This window comes from Lycorma delicatula, chromosome 9 (genome assembly GCF_047948215.1).
Source record: "Lycorma delicatula isolate Av1 chromosome 9, ASM4794821v1, whole genome shotgun sequence".
NCBI lineage: Eukaryota > Metazoa > Arthropoda > Insecta > Hemiptera > Fulgoridae > Lycorma > Lycorma delicatula.
In genome coordinates this window covers 79,239,798-79,257,698 of record NC_134463.1, presented here as the reverse complement: position 1 = coordinate 79,257,698, position 17,901 = coordinate 79,239,798, and the positions used below count along the sequence as shown (strand labels likewise).

The window sequence follows — 17,901 nt, the reverse complement described above, 5'->3', positions numbered from 1 at the left end:
AAAAATTATCACTATTTTTTATGCAACTTAGAAACTTGTACTATTTGCAGACTTAATAAGGCAGAACACTACTGAATTTAATTGATAATGAAGTATAAAATATAATATAAATAAATAAGCACTCCAAAACAAAGCAATAGTATTTAATAAAAGAAAAGCAGAAAAATTATTGAAAATATTCTATACTATTGTTTATTACTACTACTACTACTACTACTACTACTACTACTACTACTACTACTACTACTACTACTACAACAGAACAAGTAAATAAAATATTTATTTTAAAGTAACTACAAACTACAAGTGATGACTCACTTTAAAATATATGGAACCATTCTTCGAAAGGCCTTATGAAATCAGTACATTCCTCTGTGGACTTTTTGGGTCCATTCAAGACCGCTGGCACTTAAACAGCAGTGTTGATGTTAACTCCACTGTTGAGGAAGATGCTGATAATGAGCTCTGAAAGGTCTTTAGAAAAATCTTTTCAGTAATTTGAAGTGTTATATTTTGACATGCTGTTCAATGAATTTAAATTCTGTTCTGATGAAAAAAGAGGATGCAGAAATTCATTTGATTTCTGTTATGCATTTCTCCAGGCCAGAATTGTTTATAAGTGACTTATAAATATTGAAACAAATTATCACATTTTTAGAAAGATTAACAATCAAGGTCATTAAAATTCCCAGATTCATATTATTTTTTGTTTGGTTGTAACTGTTTAATCTATTGCTGGGAACAAGCAATTTTAAAAACAAGTATATACACTTCTAACACATTAATTTACTTGTATTCTGCAGTTAGGCAAAAAGTATGTAAACAGATAAAATCTAAATGATACAAAATCTTGTTTAATCTTTAAGAAATAAAGATTCACCAAATAACAGTTTAAACTATTTCCAGATCTTCTTCAACAGAATCCTTCTGCAATTTAGTTTTACAAAATAATTTCATTTGATAGAAAACAAAACAAGAAGTTATCACTCAGAAAGACAATTCTATTTCAATTCAAAAAACAAAAAAATGTATGTATCTAATTGAGAAACCAGTTATACTAATCAAAATATTAAAGTCATTACAAATGAATTAAATTTTGAACTGCATATAGCCTCACTTTAAGGTTTGAACAATACCATTTTCTGACTACACTTTAAAAGTTAAGTGTAAAGTTTAATGAAGAAATACACCAACTTTTACTAAATCTAGATCACAGTAATAATGATTTACAAAATCAAACAGATATAAGATTCATGAAAGTTTATATTTTCGGTTAAAGTTTTTATATTAGTACAAACTATTATTAATAATTTATTTGAAATAATTATTATTTACTCCCAATATGAAAACACAAAAAAAAATAAATTACTGAAAAAATGCTTAATTATTATCAGTATTTTAATCTTTAATTTAACTTTTTTTAATAAGTAATTTGTTACAAGAAAACTGGCATTCTGTTTAACTTTGGTGACTTATGTTAACTGGTTTGTTAAACATAATATTGGCAGGGGCATTTTATCTTTGTTACAAAAGTTCCCTTTAATCTTTTTGCCAAGTTGCAAGCACAAAAATCAATTGTGGCTAAAAAAAATTATTTAAAAATCAATTTGTGCAAAATGTTTTATTGTTATTATTTAAGTATGTATCAATTCATTTACATATACATATTTAAATCAAAACACCATTAGGTAACTTGTTTTATTTTAGATTAACATTTTGTCTTCTGTCCTTCATGGAAGTTCGTTCTTTGTAAAATTCATTTATATTTACATCTTGACCATTGGCTAATTGTAATTTAATTCTCATAAGGTCACCCAAGTATTCATTTTTAAGTCTGCTTTGGTATTTTTTTTTATGGAATTCGTAACAGAAAATCCATGTTCACAACCTGTGCTGGATAAAAGTTCCCGTATAGAAAGGAAAGGTTAGAAAATTCAGATTTAGTTTAGACAAAGATTAAGATATAGCTAAAAGTCTTGAACAATTCTAGTTTAGTTTTCTGTAGAATTGTAAATTTCAATTCTAAATATTTGTTTCATAATTTATCTATATCAACACTTTTTATTTGGCATAAATTCTGAATATTTTTTTGAAAGCTGTATTATATTTTGCTTTCCAAAACTAAAATTGTTTCCTGAATTTATAATAATTTCATAATCAAATGCTTGCCAATCTTTTAATTTTTCATCTGGAAATCTGCTCTCGAAGTGCAAACAAACACGTTCGGTAAATCGAATTTATAAACATAAAGCACGTATGAATATAATTTTAAAATTCTGATAATATTTCTTTTACAGTGTCACTCCAAAAGATTTTGTGTCCCAAATATTGAGTTCTTAGTTTGTTAATTTTTACATACCAATGAGAATCAATAATAATGTTAAATAACCTTTTTGTAGATATTTGCACAAGGAAGTGAGCTTGTCCAATACATTTTTCAGGGCAAATATTGCTACCCAATATTGTGAATTAATCAGAATTTTTTCACAATATTTACAAATGGGGTCATTACATTCTATCTGACTTTTACAATACTCAATTAATGTATTGTAATTTTTTACTAAAGCACCAACTGCAAAATACCTGGATAACCATCTAACTTTATTTAATGGTTTAAATGATATAACATCATGCTTTGACACTTAAGCTAATTAATTTAACATTTTTCTTTTTGATTCTAGATCAGTGAAATATTGTGTATACAGTTCTAATCAAATTCTCTATATCCTGCATAACAGATACATTTTTCTCTGCATCATCTAATCCTAAATCTTCCCTACATGCTACACAATGTTCAGTTAAATATATTTCTCTTTTGAGAATTGCTGCAACCCCATTCTTCTTCCGTACCATTACACTGGCTTCAGCACTTGTAAACATTACAATTTTTTGAATATCCAAATTATTTTCGTCATAAAACTAATTTTTTCTACATCAACATACTACTGCAACTTTTCAGTTTCACTGGATCTTCAAGTATAGGTTTGTATACAATTTTATTATCTACTGGATATTTAAAATATAAAATTAGGACTTTTGTACAGAAATATCAGAGCTTTCGTCAACAAAAATAATATGAAAATTAAGATTTTGTTACTTCATTGAATAAGTATTTTATAAGTGTGGAGCTTATGCATTCAACAAATCCAAACACATAATTTTTACTTCTCCAATTTTGAGGTAGTTTAATATTGAAAATATCACGTTTTCAATTATAATCTTCACCAAATCATTTGATTTTGCATGTTCTTGGTTTTCCTTTTTAAATTGATGTTCTTCAGAAGTTCCCATTAGAATTTTTTAAATTCCATCTTTTTTAAATGTTTCAATTTATTTACTGCTTCTGTATGTTATTTTTGAATTAAATGCCATTTCAAATAATCAAATTTCCATAAATCCATACTAAATTCTCTCAGAGATTTTGCTTCTGTAAAGGGAGTACATAGAACATTTCCAGTTTCATTATATTGAAAAACTTCATTTAATTTCACGGCTTCTTTTTTATCTGAAGATGGTGCATCAGTTTCAATTAATGTTGAAAGCCATTCCTTTTTAAACAATATGCAGGCTTTTTTACAGTTAGTATTTGGTTTTTTACTTTAGATCCTTCATTTAGACTTTTTTATCTGAATGTTTAACGACAAATTATCAGTATAATTGTTATTACAATACAATTTAATGTGTTGTAATTTATAACTTTAAAACAAATAATACAAATAAGTACTGTATATAAGGTCCACCAGACCTTTGTAGCGAGACATAAAAAATCAAATTTAGAATAACAACCACACTATATTTGTACACAATGTTGATTAACTTGTAACAGACTCATATATCCAATGCAAGTAAACATTACAAGATATGCTTACGCGTACCTATTTGTGAATATTTTTTGTAATGCGATTTGCTTATCTCGCAAGTGAGCAGTTGTTTGGACGAGCAGTAGCGTGCGTAGTCTGTTTTGATAATCTGTGCATAATAAAGTATTCTTCGGATACCTAATACTAGTCAACTACGTATTCTTTGTCATGATGTCATTTGTGTACAACACATGCGCTTTTTGGCGTGATCATACTTTGTAATGTTTACTTAAACTAAACAATTGAATAGTAGTTATAAACTCCTGTAAGAAAGGCATAGTGTATGCTACTCAAAATAAACTAAACATGTAATTGAATATACCTTGTACATTGTATATGTACACTACATTGTAGCATGTGTAGATGTGCGGGGAATAAATTTCTCTGTACAATTTATTGCAATACCTGTAAAATCATTGCGCAGTCGCACAGCTTGGAGAGGGAACTACGCTTGTGTCACCATAACTTTTAACAGAAGACTACTCTCAGAGACTTTAAAGATGTAATGGAACAATAATGTAAGAAAACCAGTTTACCTGTGTTGGCATAGTGGATGGTGTCTGTATTTTTCCTTGAACAATTCTATCTGATCAATCTTTTGAATAGTAGTTCATAATTTTAACCAAAATCAAGGCATACTTCTTTCTGGTCCATTTTTGTAGTTCTAAATTTGCTTTTAATTTTTTAATTCAGAGATAAATTCCAAAGTTTCTAATGAACAGCAATCTAATCAATCAATTGGTTTAATTTATTTAAAAACTGAATATCCTATTAAATGAAAATGTATATTTGTAGACTGATTACTGTTTCTGAAAAATCACAAAAAATTATCTGGAAATGACAGATGCCATCGTATATCTTTTAGTTTCCTGAAACTTTTGTGACTTTTGAAGATTGCACCTAATCAATGAAGATTGATGAGATAATACATTTTACTCCTATGTAATCAAACAAACAATTTAATTAGTTGTTATTCATTCCAAGTGAGGTGTTTAATACATAAAAACATATACTAAAATTGTTTTAGGTTATGTTATCTAAAAATAATGCAAGTAAATAGCCTTATTTCCAGAATTTAAAATTCCAGCCATGGAATTGTTAAATTCTGGAAAGTGAGATGAAAGAAAATAATTTGGAAAGAGCTAATTTTTCTCTGTTATGGACGTAGAAATCACTTGTTTTGCACATACCTGAAATCTGATGAGGAACTTCTTTGCTGAAAACTGCTTTCAATTCAGAAGGTTTAAAGAAGCCCAATAAATTTTAAAGCTTTAAAGAAGTACTTATTATGGATAATGCTAAGCCTCCTCATCCTTTATTATAAAGTATAATTTAAAAAATCAAACAAAATGAAACAAGTAGATTGTTTCAAAAAATGGTGGGACAGTATGTAAAGTTTTCCTAAACAAAAAAAAATTAGGGTTTTCTTCTCTTTGGCATAGGTTCTTACTTGGTAGGTCAGATTACGTCTTAACTAAGAACAAAGAACCATATAAAAAATTAAGTAAGACAAAAATCTTTTTTTTGCTAAAATTTTTACCTAGGCAGGAATGCTAATCCACTACTGAAGTAATCTAACATATATGTACTGATGTAATGTAAACAAGAAATGTTACATGAAACTTTCTGTATGTTTTCAGAATACTATACAAATCATCAGGAGGTTTACAAATTACTATTCTTAAATTCCTAGCATTATTAATCACATTGTTTTATTGTGAAATTTCACCTATACATAAGGATAATTATTAAGTATTATTTTTGTCAGCAAATTTACTTAATTAAAATAATTTTTTTTTTTCAGGTGTTATAATAGAAAACCCTGAATATAAAGAAACAACAGTTCAAAGGACACATGAAGACTTAAATCCAGATTTTGTCATTATGTATGGTAAAGCAAAACTAAACAATGAAGTTGAAACAAAGAAATCTGAAAGTCATGAACTTAAAAGTAAAATTAAAATAAATAATAGATATCATGAAAATAAAACTGACTACCAGCAGCAAACAGAAATGCACACAGAAAATCATGCAAAAGAATATAATAAATATAAGGTGGAACCGCATGATTATAATGGATATTATCAGAATCATCCAGGTCATACATTACAACCAGTATATTATAGAAATGAGTATGCTGGAACAGGTTATCATCAAGAAAGAAATGATTACTCTAAGAATAATGTCCCAAAAAAAGTATCTAATCAAGGACTTGGAACACACAACAATGAAGGCCAAGATTACACAAATCATCAAACACAAAATAAAGATGATAATTATGCTACACAAAATGACAATAATAATAATGGACATGAATTTAAACCACATGGTCAGCAAAATAATGATGGCTTTGTACATCCAACAAAAGTTGTAGTAACAAAACCCAAAACTACAAATACAATTTTTGGTTATGTATGGAATTTAATAAAATTTATATTTTTTTAAAACTATTAATATAAAAAAAATTAAAGTTATCTTATTTAGTTAAATTTATTAATTATTTTCTCTGCATTTTAAACAGCTGAGCATAACAACGTTCGGTACGCTTAAGTTGAAAAATTTATAACAAGTTATAAAAAAGAATCCTGCATTTGATTTTATGATTACTACAAAACCCCTATTACTTGGCTGTTTATTTTCCAGTTTGGAATAATTTATTTTATTATTATGCAAAATTACTACAGTCTGTACAAAGTTAACTCAATCCAATAGCATTTACATTAAAATGTATTTAAAATGATAAAAAGCTGCATAAAGAAGAACAGAATTCCTACAAAAATATTCAACTTACTGTACCTTAAAAGAAACAAAATCACTTCATGTATCTCTTTGTAATTTAAAGTATAATATGCACTTAAATTCATTACACTGTAATACTGTACGTGCACGATTTCAATACTTTTTACAGAAACAATGCATACATAATACTTATATTAACAACATTTATAAACTGTTTAGAACCCAGAAACATTGGTTATTTCACTATACAATCACAATATATTTAGTTTTTGGTGTTATGGGGAATGACATTTTATGGTTTGTTTATTCAAAACAAAAAAAAATTTGTCTGTATAACAGAAAATGCACAATTTTATAACGGAAATATATATTTTTACAATATACACGTTTAATGGTTTTCCCAATACCATATTAAATTACCTAAAAATTCAAGATTAATAGTAGTTTAGAAACTTCAAATGTAAGTGTAATTAAATTTAAGGTGAGGTAAAATATTACTTAGGAACATAAAATTCAAGGAGGCAATTTCCTTGTGAATCAGATTACTTGTGACAATGTGTTACATAGCTTTATACAAATTTGTTGAGTGGATACAACATATCCAAATGTGCAATTTCTGAAATAGTTCTTCAAGTATGTAGAACAATCTGTAAGTATGTAGATAATCAAATTATATTAGTTTACTGTAATATATATATATATAATTTAGGAATGTAAACAAAGTAGTAACATCTTATACTTTTGTATAATGTTTCTCATAGAGAAAATGATAAATATGTACACCGAAGCAATGTTTTTATGCTTCCAAAACTAAGTTTTCGTGCAATGTATCAAACTATGTACCAAGCTCTGGCATAAAATTTATTTATAAAATAGGATTTATAAATAAATCATAATTGTATAATTAATGTCTTCTATTAATTTGTTTTACTTAAGAATTATTTTTAGTAAAACAACAAAAAACTGTTTTCGGCAAAGAAAAATATCCCTGTAATTCCTCAACCACCTTATTCATGTGACTTGAGTCCCTGTGACTCTTTTCTGTTCCCCACTTTAAAAAAACATCTCAAAGGATACACTTCGGAACAGTAGAAAACATAAAATAAAATGTAACCAACCATCTGAAGGATATTCTGGTATCTGAGTTCCAATAATGCTACAAAGAGTGGGAAAACCGTTTAAAGCGTTGTATGGCTTCCCAAGGGATATTTATCTGTAGTTGAAGCATGATGATATGGGGATGTACAGATAAAAAATTGGAGTTTGTAAACCACATTTGCAAAAGAATAGATGCAAAGCTAATGACAACTGAAGAAAGAATTGAAAAATAAAAAAATAGAAGATGGCAAATCACTTGGCGGGAAAGTAGACTAACTACAGCTATAAACGATGAATTGCAGTCATATTATGGGAAAGCAATTCAAAACAACAGGACTGCCAAAGATACGCAGGCTGCAGTGTGGATCATTTATTACCATAAGTGGTTTACCAATGATGAACCAAATAGTCACAGGTTGTGTCCTAAAGGAATAAATAGTTGGTGTAAGTATAATAATAAACACTTGGTAGATCCTCAGGAACCACCTTATAAAGACAGAAGTATCCTTTGAAAGTAATAAAACCTGTTTTTCAAGCTTTATCAAACCATAATTTATTGAGTAAGTGCATCAATGGAACTATGCAAAATGTAAATGAATCCTTCAATAATGTAGTGTGGACAGTGCTTCCAAAAAATGTATTTACAAAATGAAAAATTCTTGAATTTGGCATGTATGAGGCTGTAGCTACATTCAACTAGGGGACATTAGTTGTGATGTTATTCAAAGATTTGGACTTCAAACTGGATATTACATGGTAAAGGTCATGAAAGAACTTGACACACAACAAATCCGACGAGCTGAAAAGTCAATTCCATACTATCAGAGATTAGCCAAAGAGAAAAGAAGGTTTCCAAGAGGAAGCTAGAGGAGGAAAAGCAAGAAGAATATCTAGCTCACCTGTTTTGAGGTAGGATAAAGTGTTATTTTACTTACGTTGTATTTTATTTTGGAATTTTGTGAGTTCTATGATTTTAGCATAAAAGGAACATTTCCTCGGAAACCAAATGACCAGTCAAACCCAAATCTTCAGGCATATCTTTACATATTCATATACACATTTTAACATGAGATATTTGTTGAAAACAGTTTCTGTATATTTTTATGCAGTTAAATTGACCAAAATTTGATACATGTAGCACTAGAATACAGAAACATTTTATTTATTAAATCAAAATTTTAAAAACTCCTCATGCAAGGAGGAGGAAATTTTAAAAACTCCTTATGTATCAAGGATACGGTAAACACACAAAAAAATTCATAATGATCAAACTAATACAAGCTGAGAAAATGTTCCTTATGTTAGTATGGGGAAGATACTTGATACCTTATACTACACTACACATTAAACTAGTAAGTTTTTTTGTTTTGATATTATTTAATTACAAACAATGAGTACATTTTTTTGGTACCCCTCTGTCAAGAGATACTATCATAATGGATAGCGCTGGCATCTCATCGTTTCATATGGTCATAGATACAATTCTTTGCACCTGTAATTTTTTTTTTGTATAAAATGAACTTGTGATGAGGCATCAGCTAACTGTTACATAAAAGTTAACAAATTGCATAATCGCACAAACTTATTCTCATTTGTGAACTGTATTGGATGTTAAACAGCTTTATCTTTTATAAAAACAAAGTTACTTTTTAAAATTATTTTAAGTCTATTACTAATAATGTAAAAGGAAAGTCATTCTTTTATTAGCTTTTTGAGAATGCCAAATTTAAACATGTAAATTTGAATAAGAGAATTTTCTTTAAAATAACTGAATAGTCAGAATTTGGGATTTTCATTCAAATAGTCCTAAGTTTGACTTTTAAGATTAAAATTTGTTATTCTTCACTTCTTTCTTAGTAATTGGGTAAATTATAAAATAAGCTTTTCATATTTTCCTTATTTTTCACTAAAAATAAAAACTAAACAAAAAATATCCTTAGGAAAAATGGCAATTTCTCCTTTCTTCTACCCCTGTCCGCCCCATTTTGTTATTTTTATATAACAATTTATATCTTAAGTTTGGATAGAGAAATCACATTAATATTTGGTTTTAAAATTAGCAAAAAATCAGAAATTAAATACCTTTGCAGATAACAAAATGGCGGCCATGTTTATTTTTTCAATCTATTACATCTTTGTAAATATTAGTTTTATCAAAATCTATTTTATTTATTAAAATATTAAACCTTTTATTTTAAACAAATTGACATTTTATTTTTTAAAATTGGTTAACAGACAAAATTTGGCAGAAAATTGATGTAATTTTGTTTCTGTTTTCATGTCCTCCACTTTATGTTCAATTAGATTAAATATTAACTGTTCTTATTTATTGTTAATTCTAGTATTGTATACATATATAAAACTCACTGTTATCTGTACTTTCTTAACAGTAAAGGTACCCATTAAGAACAGGTAGTTTGTGGTGTGTAATGGTTAGATTCAAATGGAACAAAAATAGGATGGGTACTGTGAATTTCAAAGTATCCTTTTATAAAGATATATTAAGAAAAAACACATCATTTTACGTTGTCATATTTAATTACAGTAGTAATATAAATAGTATCAATTACATTTTATCACAATATAAAGCTTACATAAAAGGCGAACAATTTTTAACGTATAAAATACATTTAACTCATTATTTACAAGATATTACACATTTATTTACAAATGAAAGGATGGCTATCACAAATGGAAAAAATATTTGTATTTATTTTTTGTCATTAACATAGAAAAATAATTCAATTACGATGACATACTATCAAAATGACAAAGGATTTTACTTTATCTGCTTACTACCAATAAAAAAAAATACCTAGACAAGAAATTGTTTTCTATATTTACAACCTTTTCTCTCTGAAAATTATATTAAATAAAAAATTATAAAGGATATGTACAAGAGTTGTAAATGGATGTTGAAGGATAGATGCAAGAGGAATATAGAAATAAAAAAGTATCAATCAATGTTTTAGAGATATGGAAATAACTAAACAAATAAGATTGAGGAAAAAACTAGTTATGGTGCAAAATAATTGTTTCATAGCTTATTTTCATTTATGGCCTTGATGGTTTGTTGTCATTCTAATGCAAAATAATATACATATAAAAATATATAAGGATGAATATGTACACAGACTAGAGGGATACATTTTCAATGAGAAGTTACAAAAATGAGCAACATTGCTAATCATAAACATATTTCAATAATGAAGTAATGGGTAAATATTGTTTGAATTACTGATATATATATATATATATAAAATTATATTAAGGGAAGAAGGTCCCCTAATCACATTCACAGATTAAATAAAATTAACAAAAAGAAAAGAAAGAAGATAATTCTGTTGTCATAAATCTAAAATAAAAAGAACATAATTAAAGTTGGTAAAAGAAAAAAAAAAATCAATACATTTAACAGGAATAACACAAGATATAATGGAATTATATGTCTGACAATTAAGCATGCTGAAAAATTTGGAATTTAATCTGCAGAACTCAATAAGAAAACATACTTAATCTTTATACAAATTTGATGAAATTTAGTTACAGAAAATATCATTTTCTTACATAGAATGTGTAGTATATATATCACCTCAAAAAGGAACACCTAATCTTAAAGCAGATAAAAAATTATTTGATGATTGTGATAATATAAAAAAAAACTATTATTAAAAAAAATGCCAAAAATGAAATACTTAAAAGTGTCAAAATTGATATCATATTTCTAACATTTTAATCAACAACTGAAATGACCAGCCTAAAATTGCACAGCTTCTTCAAATAACTGAATAAGTCAAAATAACTTTTTCTCTTCATTTTGATAAGGTATACAATCAAATTACAAACACAAAGACCAATTTGTGTATTAGCCATCTCAAAATGGATGAAAATCATTCTTTATAAAAATGTTCAAAATTATTTACGAAAAGGTAAAAAATTGTCTTCAGTGAATTTTTATATGCTCATAAAAATTAAGAAAATTTAAACTTTAATTCTTTCTTACAAAGAAAAATTTGTTTCGTCTAAGTTAAAGAATAAAGATAAAACTCGTCCTTAATGCCAATACTGAATAAAAATGAAAAAAAAAGAATACATAAACAAAAAAGATTACAAACGCCCTCATGTTTTCTTACAAGAATAAAACATTTCCAGTGGCTTATTCAATTTCCAGAACCGGTCATTAACTTGTCTCAGTGTTTGGCTCCCACTAAGTGCAACATGCTGTCCAGGTGATGGTGCCACATATATACAAAAATTTAGACTCCGTTCTGTTATTCCAATTTCATTTCCAAGATCCAATGCTAATCTTGTCGCCAAATATTTGCTCAAATGGTCAACTGAAAAAAAAAAAAACAATTGCAAATAAATAATAAATATTAAAAAAATCCATTATAAATAATATAAATGTAAAAAAAGAAAAGGATACTATCAGAAGTAATGGGGATTGGATCTATTCTGATAAAGAAAATTATAGGAAAAATATGTGTAATAATTTAACTATAAAATATAACTTGACCTTAGCTGATGTAATGTTTTTTGGGCATTGAAACAGCAAATTCATTCTACTGCACCTTATCAGTGAACATTGTAATTCTAGTAAAAGACTTGCTTAATATAGTAAGTAGTAGCTTACTAACTAATAAGTCATTTGTTTTTTCTTACAAGTAGGGTAACAAAAGATAGTTTATATCGAAATATTGTTGTGTGTTTGTGGTTTTCCAAGACACTGAGAGATAACAAACTAAACATTTTTTAACATACAATTTATTACTCTAGGGATATAAAAAAAAACAATAATTACAATAACAACAACAATAATAATAATTACAATATGTATATACTGTATAACACACAGAATAGTAATTCAAATAAAAAGGCATGATGTATTTAATAACAGTTAAATTATAAAAATAAGAATATATCCAGTTTATTAAAAGCATTATAATGACCAGTAGAACCTATTATTGCATTAACAACAAGATAAAACTAGAAAAGTTCATACAATTCAATTTTTTCATTTATTGTCAACTATTATTTTTTCATTTATTTATTGTCAACTGAAAATTACACATACAATTTTATTCAACATATTTATCCTTGACGCAGCTAGCAAAAGAAACCATGAGCGCTAGTTGTGAGTTCATAGCATTATAGCAGGATGATTAATAAAATAACTAATTAAAAATACAATATTTAACTAAACAAAAGTACATGATTTTTGTAACATATACATAAAAAAAAAAATAAATAAAAAATTTAAATTGAAAAATTAAGCTAATAAAATAGACTTAAAAAAACAATAAATAGAACCACAATGTGAAATTATTTAAATTTACACTGAAATCAAATAAAATAAAATACAATAAATTCATAATCTAAAAAAAGTAAGGAAAAAACATTACAAGATAATATTATATAATACAAGAAATATTCATAAGATAAGACAACTGAATACTATTATGAATTTGTACTGCCTTAACATTCACTTAAACATTCAGTTTTATATACGTCAATTTTTTAATGTTAAAAGTAGTATATTAATTTAATTTGTTATTAGTGTGTACTATTTTTGTCTTTCAATTTCGTAATTTAAAATATATATTGTGTTTCACCCATTCATTTATTTATTTGATTAGATTACTATTTATTATTTAGACGATAAAATGATTGGGGACTTTTACGGTTTATAAAAGAACTATCCTAAGAATTTATGAATGAGTATAATACTTTCACTTTCACTACTGTTAACCAATAACTCATCAAACTACTTCTTATATTCACCCACTGTCCACACTGGTATACTCATGAAGTACTTCTCACTCATAGTTACTACATGCTAACTGATATCATTGTTATCACGTGCACCAAACATGGCCTCACCTAACTGCTGACTCTCTTTGCTGGTCCCTGGTAGTATTTATATCCTCTGACCTACCTCATTCCTTTAATCGTTGAAGCATAATAACTTTCATTGTCCACGTCCTTATATTTTTCTATACATTCTTATTCTAGTCTGGTAACTCTTCTGGTCAAACAACAGTTTTTGTTTACAACTGTCTATATTATAAAGAACACATTTTTAAATAGACCTGTTATCTAAGAAAATAATTCCTTTTAGTTCCTTTAGATTCTTCTTTATTTTCTCTCTCTAGTCTTAATTGGAAGAAACCAGTTACGCTGGTCTTGTTACAATATATAATAACATTATTACTTTCAATTGAAATTCTAATAATTTGTTGTTTTACTACTGGATGTTTATCTGTAAAAAATATACATCTACAATTGTCATCTTTGTGCTCAAGGCCATAAGCAATGAAAATTTTAACAAAAAACTGAAAATGTACTTTAAACTAAAGTTTTTAAAGCATATATATTGTGTTTCAGTTGTTGTTGTAGCTATTTTAAATGATAACAATATTGTTAGATAACGTCATTAATGAATATCAATGAAAGCAGAGTAAAAAAACAGAACTCATATATTTAAAGATGATTTTAAGAAAGACAATGCACAGAGCAAGTCACTGTAGCGGAAAATTTAAAAACTTTGTTATTTATTTGACATTTGCGTTTGACTTTGTGACAATTGTATGAAGGTTATTTCACAATTGGATCAATATTCCGTATGCTGTTTATTCAATTAACTCATAGATTAGAACATTTGAGGTCTACATTAAATTTAAAACATAAAGGAGGTACAAAAAGTGTTGGAAGGCCAGAAAACATTGATAAGGTTAAACTGCTGTAACATGTAGTCCAAAACTTTCTGTGATTAAACATGCATTTGCACTGAATATCAGTGAATCATCAATCAGTCAAATCTTACATGCATGGATTTTTAACAAGAAATGTTGCAGCATTTCATTTATGCACCATACATTTATTTCAGATGAAGTTCATTTTCACTATAATGGTACTGCAGGTCATATCGGTCATGTGTAGTTACAATTGAAATTGTAACTGGTGCTTTTCAACAGGGTTATATCCCTCTTGAAAATTTGGTATGGCTGTACCAAAACCAAAAATTTCATAATTCGGCACTGCAAAAAAGTAATATGTATTATTCTCTGACTAAATAATTGGTTATGGTATACAATTATGAACACAGTCTAACAATCAGCCAGTTTAAGACATAAGATTAATTAAGTGAGGTTAGTGAGTAAAATGAGCATTAGGTTATGTTGATACTGAATTAAGTTCAGTACACAATCAATAGTTACCTAACCTAATCTATCCTTAACTTTGACCTAAACCTAATTAAATTTCACTTCAAGTTATTCACTTGGTAAATAAGGAATATTGCAAAGTTATCAAAACTCACACCTTAAGCTTAATCTAATTAATTTAGACTTAAGTGAATCTAATCACAATTGTAATGTAACTTAACCTCACTGAAACCAAATTATTTAGTCTGAAAAAAAAGTATATTACACTTGTACAACGCTGAATTACAAAAATTTTGGTAATGGTACTGTGTAACTAATGAGGGATGTAACTGGGCTGAAAGACGTTTCTGATGAATAATTTCAATTATAACAAATAACTTAGGTCCTAAATAAGGTATACTATAAATTTCATCAAAATCGGAGGTAAGATTTGACTTTCATTGGTAAAAATGTATTTCTCAAATTAAGTTCACAAAAATGTGACATTATCATTGCACTGAAATGGGGTTCCAGTACTAATATTTACCTATTTTAAGCATTATTTTGTTCAATTACAAAAACATGTTATTTTATCATAATTATATAAAATAATGTATAAAACATATAAAAAAAAATTATGTTATATTGAAACTTACCTTATATAGTTAATTTTTCTAACTTCATCAGCCTAAAGCTAATTTTCAACAATTCCCGGGTAAAAAAATTGTCTTCACTTTTAAGTCTAAGGGAACTATAGTTGTTTTCTCAATATCTTGGATAAAACTAAGCTAAATTGGTAATAAATATTAGCCAAAAAATTAATAAATTATCAATATTAATGAATATCAAAACTCACCTGTAGCATTGGAAGTTGTTTTCAAGTAACGTACAGAATTATCTTTAAGTGCTTTCATGAGTGGTGTATCAGCACCCATTTCTGTTGGATGTGGCATAAATATCAATTCAATTTCATCCAAAACCATATCTGATGGTCCTTCACCTTCAGTTACAGAGTCCTGTCCTCCAGATGCTTCAACACTAGAATCTCCAGATTCATTTTCAGATGTAACAATCGATTTCGGTTTCTTTGGCACTTTAGGACCACTTGCGTCGGATTCTGACTTATATCCCTGAGAATGATGCGAAGCAAAAGAAGATTGAGGTGTATCTGTTGAATCAGAATTATGCATAGAATTTTGGCTGTGTTGTACTGATGGTGGTTTTTGATTTACAGTTGACGCAGGAGTTCGTTCATTCGTGACAGGAGGTGGATTGGAATTTGGATTTTCATTGGAAACAATGTTCTGCTGCTGTTGCTGTGGTTGTGGCTGTTGTTGAGAAGTATCATTTTCATTAACTACCCCCGCTGCATTTTTCTTTACTCGTTGTAATCTATTCTGAGATTGTAATTTAATACCTTCATTAATAGAATTCATTAAAGCCGCTTGACTATGACTTTTATTCAACTTTTCTAGAACTCTAACCTGATGTGCTTCATATTCATCCCGACTGGGATATATTTTAGAAATAACAAGATCATAATTAGGATCAGGCCTCAGAGAACGTTTAGAAACTAATTTTTTCCTGCAAGTTGGGCATTCTTTGTTACCTGATCTTAATGCTGTAATAATACAATCTGAGCAAAATCGGTGTAAACATTCTTTTGTTGTCATTGTTTTCTTTAACATATCAAGACATATTGGACACATTAACTCACTATGAAGGCTCCTTGGAGAAACAGCAATTTCTGTATTATCCGTAATCGCTTCCTGAGGTGTTCTATGAAGTTCATATAATGATAATTCCCAAGTTTTGTTAAGCCCGATCGGATCACATGACGCCATTTTCACAAATTTACCACGGAACCAAACAAACAAGAATTCCAAGCAGCTGATTTTACGCAACCCTCTCGGTAGTTTATTACTGCCTTCTAAATTAGCTCATTTACTCATACATACGGTAAACCTTTTTGTATAAATATAATAATATCTGAATATATTTGAAACCAATATTTATATTTAGTTCTAATAATTGAATTTTTCTAGTCTATTTCTTTTCTTTCATTAAGGAACAAGAATTCAGGTTCTTATTAAAAAAAAAAAAAAAAATGGAATCAGCTAGACGGTTGGTAAACTAGTGTTAAGGAAGCAAAACATGATCGTAGTTCATGGGTTATTATGTTGGCTGGTGAAGTAGAATGGCGCTATTTGCGAAAGTAAAGTTATAATTTGATTAGCTAATTTAATTAGATGAATTTACCTTTATTTACTAAGTAGAAGCTTTAATTGTGATAAAAATGAAAGATGTTGTTTTACGGATATTATTGTTGGATTCTTTTAGTTTACTCTTTTTGTGCAAGTCTTTTTACAGTCTTCATTTACTTGCATTACGGTTTTGATAAATTAAGTAGCTGGATTACAGATGATTCTGTAGAAAATGTTTATGATTATGTTATTGGTAAGTCTTATTATTTAAATTTATTATACTGTTTTGATTTAGTAGTTATAGATTCAGTTGTTATTTTATATATAACTTTTGATTTAGAAGTGAAATACTGAAGATAAATGTGTTGTTACCAAATACATTAATAGATAAGTACATACATATAAGATGATTCATATGGTTTCTGATCTTGTAAGGTGTATTAGGAAGTGCTGCAACAACTTTTATGATTACATAACCTCTGTTACCAAACATAGTATGAATATTATTTGATTATTCACAACTTAATTGGTGTACAGAAAAATCTGTCTAAACAGAGTTTATTTGGGTTGCAGTTAACATATTACCTTAATTAACTAATCAGATAATTACCATTAAGTATATTTTTTTATTCTTGTTGACCAGAAAACTGTTAGAATTAAAACTAATTTCGGGCATTAAAAAAATAAACCTACAAGAAAGTATAAAAAAATGGGTACTTTTCAAGAAGATGCTGATCTATAGTTTCAGTTGTGATTGTAGTTAGTTGTTAGATGGCTCCACTGAAAGGAGAAAATAAATAAATAGTATATATTTTTTCTATTTAAATACATAGTACATTGTTCTGTAATATCATTAAA

The 17,901-nt window shown here is 27.6% G+C and overlaps 3 protein-coding genes across 5 annotated transcripts in view; 2 read left to right on the top strand and 1 right to left on the bottom strand.

The window, feature by feature from the left end:
• Nucleotides 1-7,507, top strand: part of LOC142330497 (uncharacterized) — a 41,487-nt gene extending 33,980 nt beyond the window's left edge. For all 3 annotated transcript variants that reach the window (XM_075375785.1, XM_075375786.1, XM_075375783.1), the window contains one exon: nt 5,665-7,507. In XM_075375785.1, the coding sequence (XP_075231900.1) occupies nt 5,665-6,305 (641 nt within the window). In that variant the 3' untranslated portion in view covers nt 6,306-7,507. The remainder of the gene's footprint in view (nt 1-5,664) is intronic.
• Nucleotides 7,508-9,973: 2,466 nt separating this feature from the next.
• On the bottom strand, nt 9,974-16,735 carry Sce (E3 ubiquitin-protein ligase Sce). Its single transcript, XM_075375204.1, has 2 exons — nt 15,696-16,735; nt 9,974-12,034 (listed from the first exon to the last, which is right to left on the bottom strand). Exons 1-2 carry the CDS (start codon nt 16,681-16,683, stop codon nt 11,817-11,819), a joined length of 1,206 nt encoding a protein of 401 aa, XP_075231319.1. The 5' UTR covers nt 16,684-16,735; the 3' UTR covers nt 9,974-11,816.
• Nucleotides 16,736-16,972: 237 nt separating this feature from the next.
• The window catches only part of LOC142330246 (alcohol dehydrogenase [acceptor]-like), a 45,772-nt gene continuing 44,843 nt past the window's right edge, over nt 16,973-17,901 (top strand). The window contains exon 1 of the mRNA XM_075375415.1: nt 16,973-17,296. Coding sequence (XP_075231530.1) covers nt 17,143-17,296 — 154 coding nt within the window. The 5' untranslated portion in view covers nt 16,973-17,142. The remainder of the gene's footprint in view (nt 17,297-17,901) is intronic.